The sequence below is a fragment of the Strix aluco genome, chromosome 5, assembly GCF_031877795.1.
Source record: "Strix aluco isolate bStrAlu1 chromosome 5, bStrAlu1.hap1, whole genome shotgun sequence".
Classification (NCBI taxonomy): Eukaryota; Metazoa; Chordata; class Aves; order Strigiformes; family Strigidae; genus Strix; species Strix aluco.
The window spans coordinates 84,223,880-84,241,000 of NC_133935.1; the positions used below are offsets into that span (position 1 = coordinate 84,223,880).

The 17,121-nt window shown below is 41.2% G+C and overlaps 1 protein-coding gene across 2 annotated transcripts in view; it reads right to left on the bottom strand.

Moving 5' to 3' along the window:
* TAF3 (TATA-box binding protein associated factor 3) overlaps window positions 1-17,121 on the bottom strand; it is a 125,758-nt gene that overhangs the window by 20,487 nt on the left and 88,150 nt on the right. Inside the window, exons 1-3 of one of the 2 annotated variants that reach the window (XM_074828038.1) lie at window positions 12,785-12,895; window positions 8,569-10,385; window positions 3,493-3,575 (exon numbers count right to left, since the gene is read on the bottom strand). In XM_074828038.1, coding sequence (XP_074684139.1) covers window positions 3,493-3,575; window positions 8,569-10,335 — 1,850 coding nt within the window. In that variant the 5' untranslated portion in view covers window positions 10,336-10,385; window positions 12,785-12,895. Of the gene's footprint in view, window positions 1-3,492; window positions 3,576-8,568; window positions 10,386-12,784; window positions 12,896-17,121 lie in introns of those variants that run through there. The other variant, XM_074828039.1, reaches the window with a different exon arrangement.

Sequence of the window (17,121 nt, forward strand, 5' to 3'; positions counted from 1 at the left end):
GAGGGAGGGACCCCACGCTGGGGCAGGGAAAGAGTGTGAGGAGTCCTCCCCCTGAGGAGGAAGGAGCAGCAGAGACAACATGTGATGAACTAACCACAACCCCCATTCCCTGTCCTCCTGCACCACTGGGCAAGAAGAAGGTAGAGAATTCAGGAGTGAAGTTGAGCCCGGGAAGAAGGGAGGGGTGGGAAGGGAGAAGGTGTTTTAAGATTTGGTTTTATTTATCATTATCCTACTCTGATTTGATTGGTAATAAATTAAACTAATTTCCTCAAGTCAAGTCTGTTTTGCTCATGATGAGTGAATTACTGAGTGATCTCCCTGTCCTTATCTCAACCCATAGAGTCTCTCATTATATTCTTCTCTCCCCCGTGCAGCTGAGGAGGGGAGTGATAGAACGGATTTGGTGGGCACCTGCTATCCAGCCAGGGTCAAATCACCACAATGGCAATTCATGGTATTCTCAAACAATCCCATGTTAGTAAACTCCAGAGTCATGCTTATTGAAACACATTTCTATATGATAATTACCAGTTATTCAGAACTTCATTACCAACACAGACGAAACATAAGTTTAACCTTTCCTTACCATAATACATCATAAAAACTTTTGTTTCTGCCTGTTACGAGCTACTTAAAGGATTGATGATCCTACTATAGTCTTTTCAACTAACAACTGTAAATAGAGGTCACAGACTTCAGAGTCCAAGCCACACACACAGCTATGTAATGCTTTGTCTCAGAGCCACACCAGTCCTTTTCATAATGATCACAACACGTGGAAATTAAAATATGCTCTGAGTTCAGGCTGAATATTAATTGTTGAGGATGAAGGCAAAAGTATTATTTAGAGCAGGACAGCTTCACTGCGAGCCCTGCCACATCAGACAACGGATTGACATGCAACACAAAACAGTTCCCAGAGCCACGTGGCACAAACTGTATTTACTTGTGTAACGACAAATTTCTTCCTGGATTTCGCCCTGGAGAACTACGATAAATCCTAAAAGCTATTACAAAGCTCCGTAAGTTCTTGTTTGCCATCAGCCAGAAGGTACGACGGGGTGATACAGCCATTACACTGGGACAACTTTCACGTGCCAGTATGGTGGGCGGTGAGGAGATATTTAAGGTAGAAAAGGGAAACCAGTAAAGCAATCTCAAGGACAAGTGTCACGTGGAGAAGATGAAGTTCCCCTCCTAAGACAAGTACAGATGCTGCAGCACAACCACTTTTTAGCATTTCCTACCAGCTGCCTCCAGGACTCCCCTGCCTCTGACGATCTCAGCCTTGGTGTTAAATTCTCCCCTAATTTGTCTACAAACTTTGAGCTAAGTCAGCTTTGTGTGTCTCCCATCCTGGAGTTGGGGTTTAAAGTCTAGGCTCTGCCATGCTAAGGATCACAACACCTGAGGTCCTCAGTCAGAGGTCAAGATGCCACTAAAGGTGCACAAAGGAAACGGGGATAGAAGTGAGTTTCCCAAAAGGCCATGAAACAAGATGTCAGTATCTCTGACTGACTACAGGCTAGCAAGGCTAACGATGATCATAGAAACACGGGATGGTTTGGGTTGGAAGGGACCTTAAAGATCATCTAGTCCCAACTTCCCTGCCATGGGCAGGGACACCTTCCACTAGCCCAGGTTGCCCAAAGCCCCGTCCAACCTGGCCTTGAACCCTTCCAGGGAGGGTGCAGCCACAGCTTCTCTGGGCAACCTGTGCCAGTGTCTCACCACCCTCACAGTAAAGAATTTCTTCCTTAGATCTAATCTAAATCTAACCTCTTTCAGTTTAAAACCGTTACCCCTCATTCTGTCCCTACAATCCCTGATCAAGAGTCCCTCCCCATCTTTCCTGTACCCCCTTTAAGTACTGGAAGGCTGCTATAAGGTCTCCCCGGAGCCTTCTCTTCTCCAGGCTGAACACCCCCAACTCTCTCAGCCTGTCCTCACAGGGGAGGTGCTCCAGCCCTCTGATCATCTTCATGGCCTCCTCTGGACTTACTCGAGCAGGTTCACATCTTTTTTACACTGGTAAGTGTAAAGTGTACCCATACCGCTGGTAAGCAATTAAGTACCCATATGATTTGTAGCAAGCAGATGGAGTCTGAAGTCCCTCCTCAAAATGTGTGTGGGTATGAGAAAGACTAGGGTAAGATAAGATGGGAAGCAAAGTCAACTCTTCAGTGATAAAATGTGGCCTCAGAACTTTAATGCAGAAGTTCTGCCTCAAAAATATGACTTAATTTTCCCCATATAAATACCTATACTATCTTGCAAAAAGAGGAGTTTAGAAGTATCCGTAGCTCCTCAAGGAGGAAAATAAATTTGTGGGCTTTAAAGGGACAGTCTGTCCACCCATGCACATTCAAATCTGCACAGCAGGAAAGACAACTGTTCTGAGAAAGCAGGAGCTTTCGACAGCAATCTGAGGCACAGAAATTTTAGATTACACTCAAATATTGTGAAAGGAAGGAAGCACAAACAGTTGAAAAGCAGGAAAAAGCCCTGATACTTGGGGTGGGGGGTGTCCCATGGAAACCATGAAATGACTGAAGTCCCGTAGCAACTTCAAACCAGTAAAACTCACAGTTGCCTACTGAGACACAGTGGACAGCACAGAAAAACAGATTAATCATCAAAGATGCTATTTAACTTATAAAGCAGAAAAATTAGTGATTAGGAAATTGAGCTCAGAATGGCTATAAAAGAAAAACAACTCCATTAGCAATATTTAATGGGATGGATGGAAAGAAAAAATCTGTTTGGTGCTCATGTTTACCATCAGACATGAAAGTGTGCTCTGCACCATTAAAAACATGAAAAACCTGATTAAAAGAAACCCTCCACATACAACATAGGACCAGCCTAAAAAGCCCAGTGACGCATGGTTTCTCCAGCCTCCCCAGCCACCTGTTTATGCTGCATGATCTCAGGATAGGGATCATCCTATTTACACTCATACAGTACAAAGTAACTATTATTTGTACAACAGCACCCAATAATTAGGGAGCTAATGAACCATCATTTGAAATGCGTTAGGTACACTCATGAATAATCATCAACAGTTATAATAAAACAGACACGTCTAAAGGAATTTCAACTGTTATGTTTTAAAGCATAAAACAACTGTTAGTTGAAGAGCGTTATGAAACTTAGCTGTAGGTTACACTAGGGATAACTAGGGAAACCTCACTAAATATCTCTGGAGGCATCATAAGAGTCTAGATGGATACTTGTAATCCACGTCCTCGAAAGGCACGGAGTGAGAAACACAGTAGAGTTAGTAGAAGATGATGGGTCCCCCTTGGAGAGTAGAAGGAAAAGGGCAAAATGTCCAAAAAGTTTCTATTGGTAAGCATTCTTGATTTTTCATTAGAACGGTCAAAGCTGTCATAGCTGTATGCAAGTCATTCACCACGAGTTTTTAAGCGTTTCCCACTAAAAATAAGAGCCACCATACACCTTGCAGATGGATTTATTTGTACTTACATCTTGTCTTGACCTGCACCCACTCTTAATGTCAGCCGAGGAATAACCGGTGATGGAGCTGGAACAACTGGTTCCACCTTTATCTGTACAAGGGAACACAATCATCTATCAAAGACTGCCAGCAGACTCCCAAAATATATTAATTACATGAAAGCATCGATGGAGTTAACCAAACAGAGTATATTGGCTTAATGAGACAGACCTATGACAGACTGATCACTGCTCTCTCACGCTTCGTGCTGTGGCATGGATGGTCAGAGTTTGCTGCGAGCTCCCAGCCACAGCAAATCACAAACATGAATTCTAGACTAAAAAATAAACTTGAAATTTCATTGCATTTGTACCTGCTCACACACTTTGTTAACAAGTCTTCCTGATTTAGTGTTTTTCTAGAGACACAAAACCCCCCAGCATGTTTCTAAACAATGACATGAAATGCTTTGATCATAGTACTCAAACTTGATAGGTGCCCACTGGTGTTTGTACTTTTTTTTTTTTGAGATTTAAATTCAATTATTCCCCAGGTTCATCACATAAATGTACTGTGACCCTCCCGCATCAAAATTAAGACACAGAGGAAGCAAATAAACCCCAAGCACCAACACTTTAATACTTTATGAAAATGTTTATCCACATAGGTATAACAGAACCATTGCTTTTTAATGTAATTAGGCTGAGGTTTCTAACGGCTATTTTTCAAATGGCCTGGTTTCCAACCTCAGTATCTGGTGGAGTTTAGACCACTTGAATATGTCCTTACACTCTGAACCAGTATCTGCCAAAATTACCAACTCCCATTGAACTACTGCTTTGCAAAACCTGTACAGAATCATCTCTGATTTTACAGTTGACACTGTAATGATTCTCCATATATAAGTTGCTCAACTTATATCCATATATATGAGAAGCATATATACATTATATATGTATATATATGTAGAAAGAGAGGGAGATTGGTCTCATTTTGAGCATGTGCGTCATCATATTTAATAAAATAACCACTTAGCTGAATCTGGTCCAGAAATGTAAAGAGACAAAAATAGTATGCATACACTAAATGGAAACCCAAGCAACTCTCAGTGGGAGAAATCTGTTTTTAAAAGCTTTCATAAGGAAAAGGAGGGCAAACAATCAATTCAAAGCACAGAAAGCAGCGCAGGAGACAGCAGGCCAGAGTGGGAGGACTCAATCAGGACTTACATTGAGGAATGGTAATGACAAAGTCCCGTGCCACGCACCTTGTCCAAAGAATCAGAGCTGCTCATTAGGAGATGTCTACCCCAGAGAGAGGGCTGCAGCCTGAGGAGTATTTCTGTTTTGACACAGTTAACCATGCTTTTCAATAAAGCTCTCCACGGATATGTATTAGCCTACTTCACAGGCCTCTCTCTATGCTTTTGTTTATATAGTACGATTTTTTGTTATGTCATTGCCCTGGAGTGTTGCAAGAGCTTTTTTCCTCTAGAACTCCTAATGCCTGCAACAGTTCCACTGCCACTTTCCACAGGTAAGTCTCTTAACTGCTTTCCAGCATCTTAACCTGGAGCATCGTCCACTGGACAGAGACATGGAATGGAACCCTGGGTACAGGAGGCTCAGGCACGTGGCTTTGCACAGACTATCTTACCTCTTTTCCTGCTCCTCCTCCTACAGGAGGTTTCTCCTCCTCCTGTAGTGCCTGCTTTGAATACAAAACTTCCTAGGACAAGCACTGCTGCTTAGCTTCCAGCACACAGCACAGAAAGACACTCATTTCATCTGTCTTTTGTGTAAAGGTCCTTTGTACTATTACTTGTATACCTCCAAAATGTTCTAAACAATGGTGGTGTGGGCTCACGTGGCAAAAGGAAAGCACATAAAACACTTCTTTATGCTCAGATACCAACATCGCAGTCCACTGTGAGAGGAAAACTGGGTTCCGTGACAATCCTAAATCTTACTCTTTGACACACGAGGAGAGGAAGCATCTTTCTACAACACGGGTTTGTGTGTAGGGTCTGCACAACTGGAGCAGAGGGAAAATTAAAGAGCGTTCACAGTTATATCCTGGATATCCTGGTCTTCCTCTACATCGCTGATAGGATTTTGATTCATGAATAAGGGCAGTTTACTTTGGGGCAGCTCTGGCCAGCCCTGCCCTGATGCAAGGATGGCTCCATTTCTCATGAAAGCAGTTCCTCAACTACTTTAGTTTACAGATCAGCATATTAAGGTTAGCTGAAACTGGGTCAGCAGCTGCTTCGTGAGCAGCTCAGTCACTCCTACAGCACGCCCGGTAATCTCCACAGTAGAAGTGGGGTGTAACTGCTTCAGCTGTTTGCTTTTAATTTGGTAGTGCATGCAAGGCAGCGCCCCAGCTCACTGTCTCCTTTTCTGGCTCCAAGGGCAGCACCCCAATGCTTACTGCAGAGCACAGAGCTGCAGACAAGCCCTTCACAAAGCTTTTCTTCCTCAGTGCCACCACCAAACACTTCCAGCATGCAGCCTTCAGCTTCTGCTTTCTGCCATTTAGCAGAGTATTGGTTGCTGTTCTGTGTCTTCCAGCAGCTCGGGGCAAAATTACAGGGAAAACGTGATAAAAGGCTTCAATTCCCCAACAGGATGGGATGCACACTTAGGTAATAACTATAACAATACTCAAAAATGGAAACACGACCACTGAGTGGCTCTTTTACTTAAGTATAGCAATATTAGAAACAGAAATCTGGTATTTTCTACTGGCTATCAAGAGCTGAAACTGCAGTTAGCCCACGAACTCGTCTTTCAGGCTGCGCTTACGCCTCCGAAGCGGATGCGCTGTGGAAGGTTCAGTGTCCGAGCAGTAACTCAATCATTTGCTCTTACAGCACAACTGCTGGCTAAACAAGTCATTGTGTGATGTAAAAGCTAAATTAAGGAAATGTGTACTTTTAGGGGTTAAAATGAAAGAGCAGCATTCTGGAGTAATACTGGGAATTGGGGCCAGCAGAAGAGCATTTACAGTGGATTACTAAGCTTCCCAAATCACCAAAGAGGTAAAGTCCAGCAATATAAGACTCCTTTGTAGCTAACTAAAAATACATTGTCAGTGGATTTGTCCAGTTTTATGTATAAGCAATACTTCTTTCACCTGAACTAATACTAGTAGTCATATAAGCCCCTTATTGCCATGTGCTGCATTTTTTTTGCTAATCTTCAAGGATTTAGCTTCTTTGCCACATACCTCAGGGCACCAACTGATAAAGCTCTAACTCTCCATTTTTCCAGGACACCAGCAGTGCGGCCTTGCAAAAAATGAAAATCGCTCAAGAGATTTAAAGGGGAAATTTATTTTTAAAATCCTGACTTGCAGCAAAGAGGTGGATTTAAAAAAAGCTTATCTATCAAGAATCAGTTTAAATTTTAATTCTATCTGGGGACCCTTTCATGCATTCTAGCTTTAAAGTTTATCTTTTGACAGGGACTTTTTGCCAAGGTAATGGGCAGCTTTGTCAATTTAATTTGTCCAAGTTTTTATTACTGTTGAACTACTTTTCCTAATATATATATGTTCACTCTATACCAAGCTTTACCAGTTTGTATTTGTTTGTGTAGCTGTTATATTGCTCTAAAGCAAACTAGATATAGAGATTTGCAGAGGAAACGCAAAATCGAATGTATGAAAAACAAGCAACTCGTCTCTATTTTATATACACACGTATTTAACTTAAAAAGAAATCTCTGCAGAAATTCTCAGTGAAATACTGACAAAACATCTCAGGCATGAGGGGCAGACAGACAAAACGGGGAATCCATGAAAGTGTTGCTGCAGTCTAAAACCTGGACATTAAATTAACATGGACAACTGGACCACCACCCTGTCAATCACCAACTCATCCACAGCAAACAAATGTTAGTTCTCCAGATCGCCCAGATTCTGCACTGAAAATCCACCTGTCAACTTAAAAAATATGTCAAGTTTTGAAATCAGCAGTTTGTTGCAAGTCCAGCATGTAGCACAACAGGGTACAGTGGCAAAAAAGGAAAGTGAGGAATGTCCCAAATCTGAACTTGTACAAACTGACTATTACACTCAAAGCAGGATATAAAGAGCATCTTCCAGAACTTATATAGTGCTTTCTAATGCTAAGGACAGAGATTTACGAAATCCTGTATCCAAGGTTATCAATACGAAGACAATCTCTTTCTTTTCTTTTTTCTTCTTATATTAACAATTTAATGTGTATTATAAGGTGAAATGACAAAAAAATTAGAGCAAACCCTGAATTAGGGGAGCCATTTCTAATGGGATTTCAAATCTGATAACATGTGAATATGCTGGTTTAATTTCTTAAATATCTTCTCAAGATTAGGTGATATTGGAAAGAAGAAATTATCTCTGGCTGATGTAAATTTGTGAGAGTTACAGGAGTGGAAGGAGTGCAACTCACTTGAAAACTAGCTCTCCTCTCTCTCAAGCATAAGACTCAAAACGAAAGGTGACATTTGAACATTTAGGCCATAATTTGGAAACAATTTTCTTACTTCAAACAAATTGGAACAACAAGGGGGTGGTCTTGCTAAGAAAGGATTCAGCAGCTCTTCTGAACAACTGAGATAACTGGTTAACTTGTTTATTTGAAGGCAGCCTGCTCCTCATTTCTGTCCACCTGGTAATTTACAGGCTTCTACAAGCTGTGAAAGAGTAGACTGCTAGAAACTAAATTTAAAGTTTATGTGGAAGGTATGTGGTTGCTGGCCCTACTAGTGGAAATATACAGAACAAAATTCGTGCATTGCAACACTACATACATGTGTTGTGTGTGTGCTGCTGTTGAGCCTGAGCCCCAGCTTTTCAAAGTGAGTTGAGGAAAACCAGAAGGACAGTCTCACATTTCAATTTCACAGAATTGAACTTCCATTGTTTTGTCTTCCAAAGAGGTGGGACAATCCCTGAAACTTGCCTGATGTCTTCCCTGGAGCTGTTATTTGTAAAAATACCAAAGCTCATCTCAAAGCTCATCTCAAAGCTCTTAAACAACGCTCAGCAGCAAATATAGGAATCCATTTGCATTTCTCAAGCAAGTATTGCCATTTCAACTCATCTAAACAGCTTACCTTTTCATGTTTGTGTTTCTCTTTTTCTTTCTCTTTCTTTTCTCTTTCTTTCCTCTCCCTTTCCTTCTCCTTCTTTTCCTTTTCTTTGTCCTTCTCCCTTTCTTTCTTTTTCTTCTTCTCTTTTTTGTCTTTTTTCTTTTCTTTTGGTTTCTCTTTGTCCTCAAACAGTTTTTCAGGAAGCATTGGAGACAAGGAAGGTAACACAGTGGGAAGCCTCATGGCAGTGGGTGTGCTGAACAAGGGCAAAGACATTTCTTTGGGAGGTAACACAAGAGGTGTTGATGGAGCCTTTACCTTATCTTCCTTGCCCTTATCTTTAAGTTTTTCTTTGTCTTTCTTGTCCTTGTCTTTTTTGCCTTTCTCTTTCTCTTTCTTTTTATCTTTATGTTTTTCTCTCTCCTTTTTGGTATTGCCATCTTTCAACTTTACTTTTGTGTCAGCATCATCAAAGTCCTTTAGTTTGAATTTATAAGGATCAAGATCATCGTCTTTGAGTAGTTCCTTCCACTGAAACTTTGCCTCCTTGTTTCCTTCCTTGTCTTTATCCTTCTCCTTGTTCTTTTCCTTCTCTTTATTTTTCTCCTTGTTTTTCTCTTTATCTTTTTCCTTTTGTTTTTCTTTCTTCTTCATTTTTGTCTTCAGCTCTTTTTTCAATTTCTTTTTTACTTCTACCGATGAAGCCAACTTGGTTTTCTCCTCATAGACTTTGAGAAGAGGTTCTGGAGTTGGTGGTGAAGCAGAAGGAGAGGAGAAATAAGTGAAGTTGGTAGGTGGATTAGAAGGTGTCCCCATGTTTGCCTTTCGGATGACCTCATCAATTGAGTCATCCATTGTCCATGAAATGTCTGAACTTGAAGTCCCACCTGAGGGAGGTATTGGAGTTGCTCCTGCCTTATTAGCATTATTGGAAGAAACAGAAGGTTTAGGGGTTGTAGTCTCTGAAATAGAAAGTCTTTTAGGACTGGTAAAAATTTCCCCTTCTGATTCAGAACCAGAGGAAAACTCAAAGGGATCTGGTTCTCGTTCTGCACATGCACGAGCAATCACAGCATTGATTGAATCATCAATTGTCTTGTCCATTACTGGTACTTTTTTAGTCTGGTTTTCAATATTTGGCTTGGTGACAGGCTCAGGTGACGTCTGTTCTTGTTTTACTTGAATGTTTTCCTTTCCTATCTTGTCGCTTAATGCAGCCAGAGGGGTTCTACTTGGTGTTTCAGGCTTGACAGGTGGTTGGGGAACATGAGCAGGAACCTTTGGACTTTTAGGACTTTTTGGGCTCTTGGCGCGACCTGGTGACTTTTTTTCTTTGGATCCAGTTTTTGGTGAACGTATGGGACTTCCAGTTACCACTGGCGAGGGTGTAGTTTTAGGTGATTTTGTCTTTTGTCCTGGAGAACTTGTTTTGGACTTTGTTTTGGGTACAAACGGCTTTGCCTCTAAAGTTTTGGGGGTTGGCACTTGCGATTTTGCAATGGGAGCCAACATCGGTGGTTCTGGTGAAGGAGGGGCTAAGTCTGTACTGTCCTGAACATGAACTGGAGAAAGCATTGGTGGTACTTTTTGAGTATTTATTGAGCTAAGAGGCTCACGTGGTTCCAAAGCTCCGTCCAAGGAGTCCCCTTTGGAAACAGATAGTTTTGGCCGTTTCACAGGTGGAAATTCCTCAGCATCAGGACTTTCTAATGGTCTCTTGCTCAAGTAGTTCTCATCATTAATTGCCTCATCCTCTTCCATATCTCCCTCTTCTTCCAGTGGCACCTGCATGGCCTCTGCAGATGTACCTCCATCGGTAGGCACCTGTTCCTCTTCTTCTTCTGTAACAAAGAACATTTAAAAAAGGCATTAGGATAATTAAAATGTGTTTTACAGAAACAAACAAGCATCAGCACAAATGTTCATATGCATCTCAGCCCATAAGAGATAACTGGCCACTTAACAGCTTCTTACTGATCTACTTGGGAGGGAAGTGTGGCATCTCCTCCGACTTGCATCAGTCACCAACCATCATAACTGGCAGGTGCCCTCATCGCAGTGTAACATCAAATCTATGAGCAAAGGATATGAGGGTAGAGCTCACCAATGAGAGTAGACCTTGTGGAGTAGGTCCAGAGTGTCAGTTCTACCTAAAAACATCCTGATTATTTCTCACTGCAGTTGCTGGGATTACAATAACACAAACCTGCTTCATTCATTTTAAATGAAGGCAGAGAGGTTGAACCATTTTTTGCTGTATCAAAGTGGACTGCAAAGCATACATCGAAGTAAAATTCACTGGAATTAGCTGTCTTGCTTATATATCACACAATTTTGACTGCAGTTTAACTACTAGGAAAATGCCTTCCTAAACCCGCCGCACCTTCCCGAAGCAGCACAGTCTGAAGGTTAAAGCAGAGGACTAAGCCCCATTCAACCTGCCAGGTTCTGTCTTTGATACCATCTTAAGAGCTTGCTGCACATGGACGTTATCTGTTATGATTATATGGGAACACCCCAGCACTGCGTGTGTGTGTTGGTTTGGATCAGGAGCACGCCTTTGAAATGCATCTCCCCATCACCCCCGCTTATTGTTGTTTTGTCTGCATCACGGAGCAATCCTGGAGTGCATATGCTGGCTCCTTGCTGTAGTGAAACCAAAACGAAAGATATGTTGCCAGAGGAATACACCTAATATGCTCCAGTTGCAAGTGGGCATTCAGGCTATGAGACGAAAAAAACAGCCTTTGAAAATAAGATAAACCTGAAACATTTAGAGTGTGGACATCAGGCACCAACTGTTTCAAGCCAGTGTGGACACCACCTGTGTGATTGCTCTGGTTTTGTTTAATAGCCATTTTTTTTTTTTCCTACATATAACACCATCTTCAGTCCTACACATGTGATGTTATGGCGCAGAGAAAGGAGAAAATTCACTGGAGATCTCCCAGCAAATCCAGGCAGGTTTGAGAAGAGAACCTCTGATCTCCCCAACCACAGCCAAGCACTTTATCCTCTTGGATACACTTTCTCACTTTAAAAATGGAATTATCCAAGCAGGAAAAAGGATTCTTAGTCTGGAATAAGAACGAGCACACTGGTGTTAACCTGACACATTTATATTTGCTGTAATTACGTCATTACACCTATGCCGGTTAACATTCCTGTGTAGACAACCTCACTTCACTTTACCCCATGTCTCTGTTTACCCACCTGCAAAAACTCATGACATTTTGTCTAGCAGGGTTTCTACGGAAAGATATCAAGTGCCCTAAGATTCTCACATGAAATATGTAGTAAAAAATATTTATTATGACAGCAGATAAAACCCAACTTCTTAATGAGCAGGTGGTTTTAAAGAGGCAAACACCAAGAAACTTATAAAGTTACACTAACACCATTTAAAGCTTTGTAAGACAGCATCTTTCTGAAATATCTTTTCAAGGCATTTATTTTCAGGTTTTCTGTGCTGGTGTTTCTCTACTGTAATGTGTCAATGCTCTGATTTAGGAGAGTTGAGTCAAGAGCCCTGGGCTGCAGCACAAATCTTGCCAGCATCACAAATTAAGTAAAATGAGCTAGCAACTCTGGCTTTTGCCAGGGCCCAGAGGATTTACAGCAGCCAGCCCAGAGAGGAGACTTTGCCTGAGGATAAAGTCTTAGCCTTCCGTGAAAAACAGAAATGTTAGGGAGTTAGGTTTTGCCTGGCTGGGCACTGACATTAAATTTTTTAAACTGCAAAGTTAGAGTATAACTGAGAAATCACTGTGGACCGAGCCTGCACCTGCTATGGGAGAAAAAATCTGCTTCCAGATCATGGAAGTCATTTCAATCTCTGTTTAAGCTGTTGCAGAAATCAGCTGCCTTCATCTGCTCAAAACTGTTTTGGGGATGAAGAATTAGCATTCATCAGATGTCATACAGCACCGGTTGCTACTGAGCAATTCCCTCTCAACCCCATTCAATCCAGTTTGCCACTGAGAGTTTGTTTTCATTTAAAATTTTAAAGAGAGATAAAATTTAAAACAAACACCATACTTTAAAATCAGGATTTAGAGAAGTCTTCTGCCGCAGCTACAAGATGAAAAGTGTAGCCAAATTCAAACATTAGGAAAGACAGGGTTTGATCATGCAGACTTTAGAGATAGCAACATAAACCATTTTAATATAAATAACACGAGGATAAAAAGAGTCAATAAAGTGGAAGAGAAACTACTGCAACAAACAGTAAAAAAATTACATTTACTAGACGAATCAGAACATTTATTGTTAAAGACTTCTGCCCGGTGTTCACTTAAACAGCCACTCTGTTACACCGTGTCTCAGGGAAGTGCGCTGCAATATTTCATATTTTTGTAACTCCTTCTCATCCCAAGGTGCTTCTCATGTTTTACCTACTCAGGATTGCAGAATACCAGCAGCTGCTGGATCAAAGGCAAAAAAACAATTTCAGAGGAGGTTTGGAGAACAGGGACTGGAGTTTTGTGCAATAAAAAAAGAGCAATGCTTATTTTTTTTTTAATAAGGCCAAGCAAAGTTTGCACCGGGCCCACGAAGTTTCTGTGATCTTGTGTGGAGATGCCAGGGAAGGGCAGAAAAGGTTAAAGTGCAGTTTGTAGAGGTGAGACTAGAAATTGGGGTGTCTTGGCTCCAGCTTTCATGCACATTCCTGCAAGCCACAAAGACAACTTAGTAAGGAAGCAGAAGCATTACCATCCCTTTTATATGGACTTGGATTCCCCAAAACATCTGGAAAAAATTGCCTGGGTCAGTCCTGAACAATCCAGGGACTAAGGAAGTTCACGAGCACTTAACTACTGACACACATTCACCACTTTTCAGACATGCTCAGATGACAATCTGGAATCCTATCATGGTCAAATGAAATCCAAATTTCTCTTGGAACAAGGCCACGGTCTGATCCTCAGCAAGGACTGGTTTTCTGCCAGGCAGCAGCTTTCAAACCTGAGCCACTGCAGCTGTGGCCATGGCAGAAAACAATACAGCACTTTTTTTTTTTTTTTTTTTTTGGGGAGGGGGGGGTAGTTAATTAGAGAAAATGAAATTTCTGTCTTGTGTTCAAGAGCTACAGGCTCTTTTTCCTCCCAAAGGATTCACACCGGAGCAGGAACCAAATATGGGAAAACATCAGCTTTTAAGCATAATCTGCTTGACTCGGCGATGAGCATTTAAAACCTCGCAGCCACTTTTTCACCTTTGTCCATCTCATTCGCTAGCCAGCACTTCTCGACATGCAATCCTTTGTGCACAGGATTGCTTTTTAACTCTCTTTACTGCCCTCTCTCCCTATCTCCGGCCACCTTATTAATGATCCGACTCTTGAGTTAGCATCTATAGGTCAAATGGATATCACCTCGGCCATCTGCCCTAATAACTCTCTCCTGTAATGAAAGGAGACTAGAGCTGTTTGGGAGGTTTCTCAAGATAACAGATACATTATTTTTTTTTTTTGGTTGTTGTTAGAGAAGTCAGTACTGGATCAATATTAATGCTCACATTACTAAAGCTATACAGAGCAATTGTTTATTATGTCAGCCAGCCCCATGTGCAGAGCCTGGGTTCAGACGATGCACAGGTTACAGGAGGGATGAGTCAGCCATCTCAGCCCCAAAGGTGAATTTGTCCATCGCTGAAATAAAATAAACTGATAGCTGTTAGCATGCTGCTTATGAGAAAACTGTTTGTTAAGACAGCATTTCTTACTGGAGCGTATTAGGATATGTAACATCGCCTGTGGCTGTGTAACGAGACAAGTTCTTCACTTTCATGAAAGGATGATTTTGAAGTTAAGGGAGGAAGGAATCCACCCCTCCCTTGACACGGGTCTGCAGCGTGATCTCAGGCAGGTCACACGGTGTACTGCTGTCTTCCCATCTGACAAGCAATGATAATTTCATCTCACAGAAGCGCCGTAAAAGCTGAACTTGATAAATACGTAACTCCTCAGGATCTCTGGCCAGAAAGCATTAGAATCCCAAATGCAAGCCATGGGGATCTGTCACCACTTCAAATGCTGGAAAATTTCTTAAGCTGAACAGTTCAGGCAAGAAACTGAAACTCCTGCACCTAAAACTAAAGAAGCACAAAATTTCTTTCTTGGTACATCATGTTCCTGTAGCACTGCAGGGACTCCAAAACCAAAGGCTTATTGAATATATATACCTTCTTAATTTGGCCACGGCTCAGTTTCAGGACAGCAATACTCAACACTTCAGTAATGAACTTCCAAGTTCACGATGATCGAGGGACTATTTGTCCCTAAAACTGACACAGGGGTACAAAGGAACAGAAATTCTGCCTTTACGGCAGAAAAAGAAGTGCAATCACCTGTACCATGCTATCATGCTCTCCTGGATGCCTCATTAGAGGAGGCTGCACACATTGCTTTTTCAACAACAGGTGAGATGAAAGAGAAGGCAGGAGAAAACATGCAAAACTCTTCTGATTGAAGAGAAAGACACCTATGTACAGGCATTCTTCAAGCAAGAAAACCTGGGTTTTATGTATAAATTTTAATTATATAAATATATTAAAAATACATACAAAAAATTAAAATTGTCATCATCTTGGTCATTACTAGACTTTTTACTTGGTAGCTTCAGAGACAGCAGCGTAAGCACTTAGAGCTAGATGATGTCCTAGAGAACATGGCACAGAGTGGGACAGACAAGATCTCTGCTCAGCCCCTGGCCCTGCCGAAAACTTACCCTGTCTGTTGGCTGGTATTTAATTTAAGCAAAGTTCCAGTCTCTCTTCTGGAAACTGGATTAATATTTCCCTGTGTCACAGGGTGGCGAGAGGATGAAACTGTCTGGCTAAGACCTGTAGATCTAGGAATAAACCAGTATTTCTTAGGTACACGATGAAGAAGAAGCTGGCCTAAAGCTGGACACCACTTGCTGAAGAAAGTGTAACATGATGTTAGTAACAGCAGCCTCTTATCTCCAATGTAAAGGCTAACGTATTAATTGCACAAAGCTCTGGCAGGTAACAGTTCCTGTGGAAGCCAATTCTTGTTATAATAATGAAAGATTTTGGCATTTGGTATTTGATATTAACTTTGGGATGGCAGGTAAACAGTATCGGCTATCAGAGCAAACCCATTAAGGATACAGTTCTGAATCGGCAGATGTTCCCATGCAACTCATACATTCCTATTTTCAACAATTAAATTTCCTCCATAACCCTTTTCTTTTTAAATAGAATTTGAACATTTTATTTTCTAACAGAATGCAAAATGGCCAAATAAAGATCTATCAGTAGATCATGCACTTCTTTCGCACACAGTTCTGTTCATATCAGGTCTCTCTGCTCCTTTGCACTGCATGGTACCAGGTACCTAAGTATGGAAGTTGAAAGCATCAGGGTTTTTAAGGAAAATTAGGACTCATGAAAGGAAATAAGGTTGCAGTGCCTGCACTGAAATCTTCAACCCATCTTTTTTTCCAAGCATATGCTCCTTAGGACTGCATGGATACTGAGCTCAAGGTTTTACACACAAGCCAGCTCAGCCTCTCAAATGCAAGAAAGGAAGTGATTGTTCCTACCCAACCCCACATATGAAACTTTTTAGTGAAAAAAAAAAATTACCAAAAAACTTTCTGCAGACTTCCAGAATAATCCTCCTATTGTGTAGATAAAGCATGAGATTAAGCCAAAGATATATTTTGAGAAATTTTAAGTCACCAAATCAAGAGCTTAACATCCCTATCGTATCCTAAATAAGTAGGGGCTTTTGACTTCTGTTAAAAGTGAAAAATTTTTTTATTATGCCATGATAGGCTTTATCTCTTTAACTTGTAATAACAATGCCCTTTCCCCAAAACAAACAGAAAGTGTGCTTGTAGTCCATAAAGGAAATTAATGGAAGAGAGACAAAATTCAGTCCTGATATCCTACAGGCCAATATCCTGATACCCTAATGCAAAATGAACACACTAAGACACCTGCAATACATTTTGAGCTTAAAATGCCAGATTTTATATAGATATATGTGTGTGTATATATATGGTGTGTATATATATATTATTATATATATAATTTCTCTGTCATATGAACACAACTGATTACTGATGTGCCTTGTTTACCAAACAGGTGATACACCAACAGATTTCTCTTTTGCTGTATAAAGGAGATCAAGCAACCTATTACCAAACCCTGACATTTTCCAGTTGACACTTTCTATGGGAAGAGAGCTGGTAAGAGAGCACCATCAAGGAGCTCATCTTCCACGTCTCAAATTTTTCCACTGAGATTGCCAGCAAGTTCATTCCAGTGCCTTCTCGGTATGTTCTAAAATGCAGAAACCACAAATACGTTAAAAAACCCCAACAAACCAGCATTCAGGTGTGGCTAGTGATTTTGCATACATAACTGAAACACTGCAAGGAGGATGTTAAAGATGCCTGAAGTTAAGCATCCAGACGTGTTAGTCACACTGGAAAATTTTGGCCCAAATGGCTGGGTGGTGCCTTCAACAATCAGTATTAGCCAGGATTGAACTTGGAGGTGTTCAACAGGACTGAGAGACTTGGTATATACATTTATCAATCACTC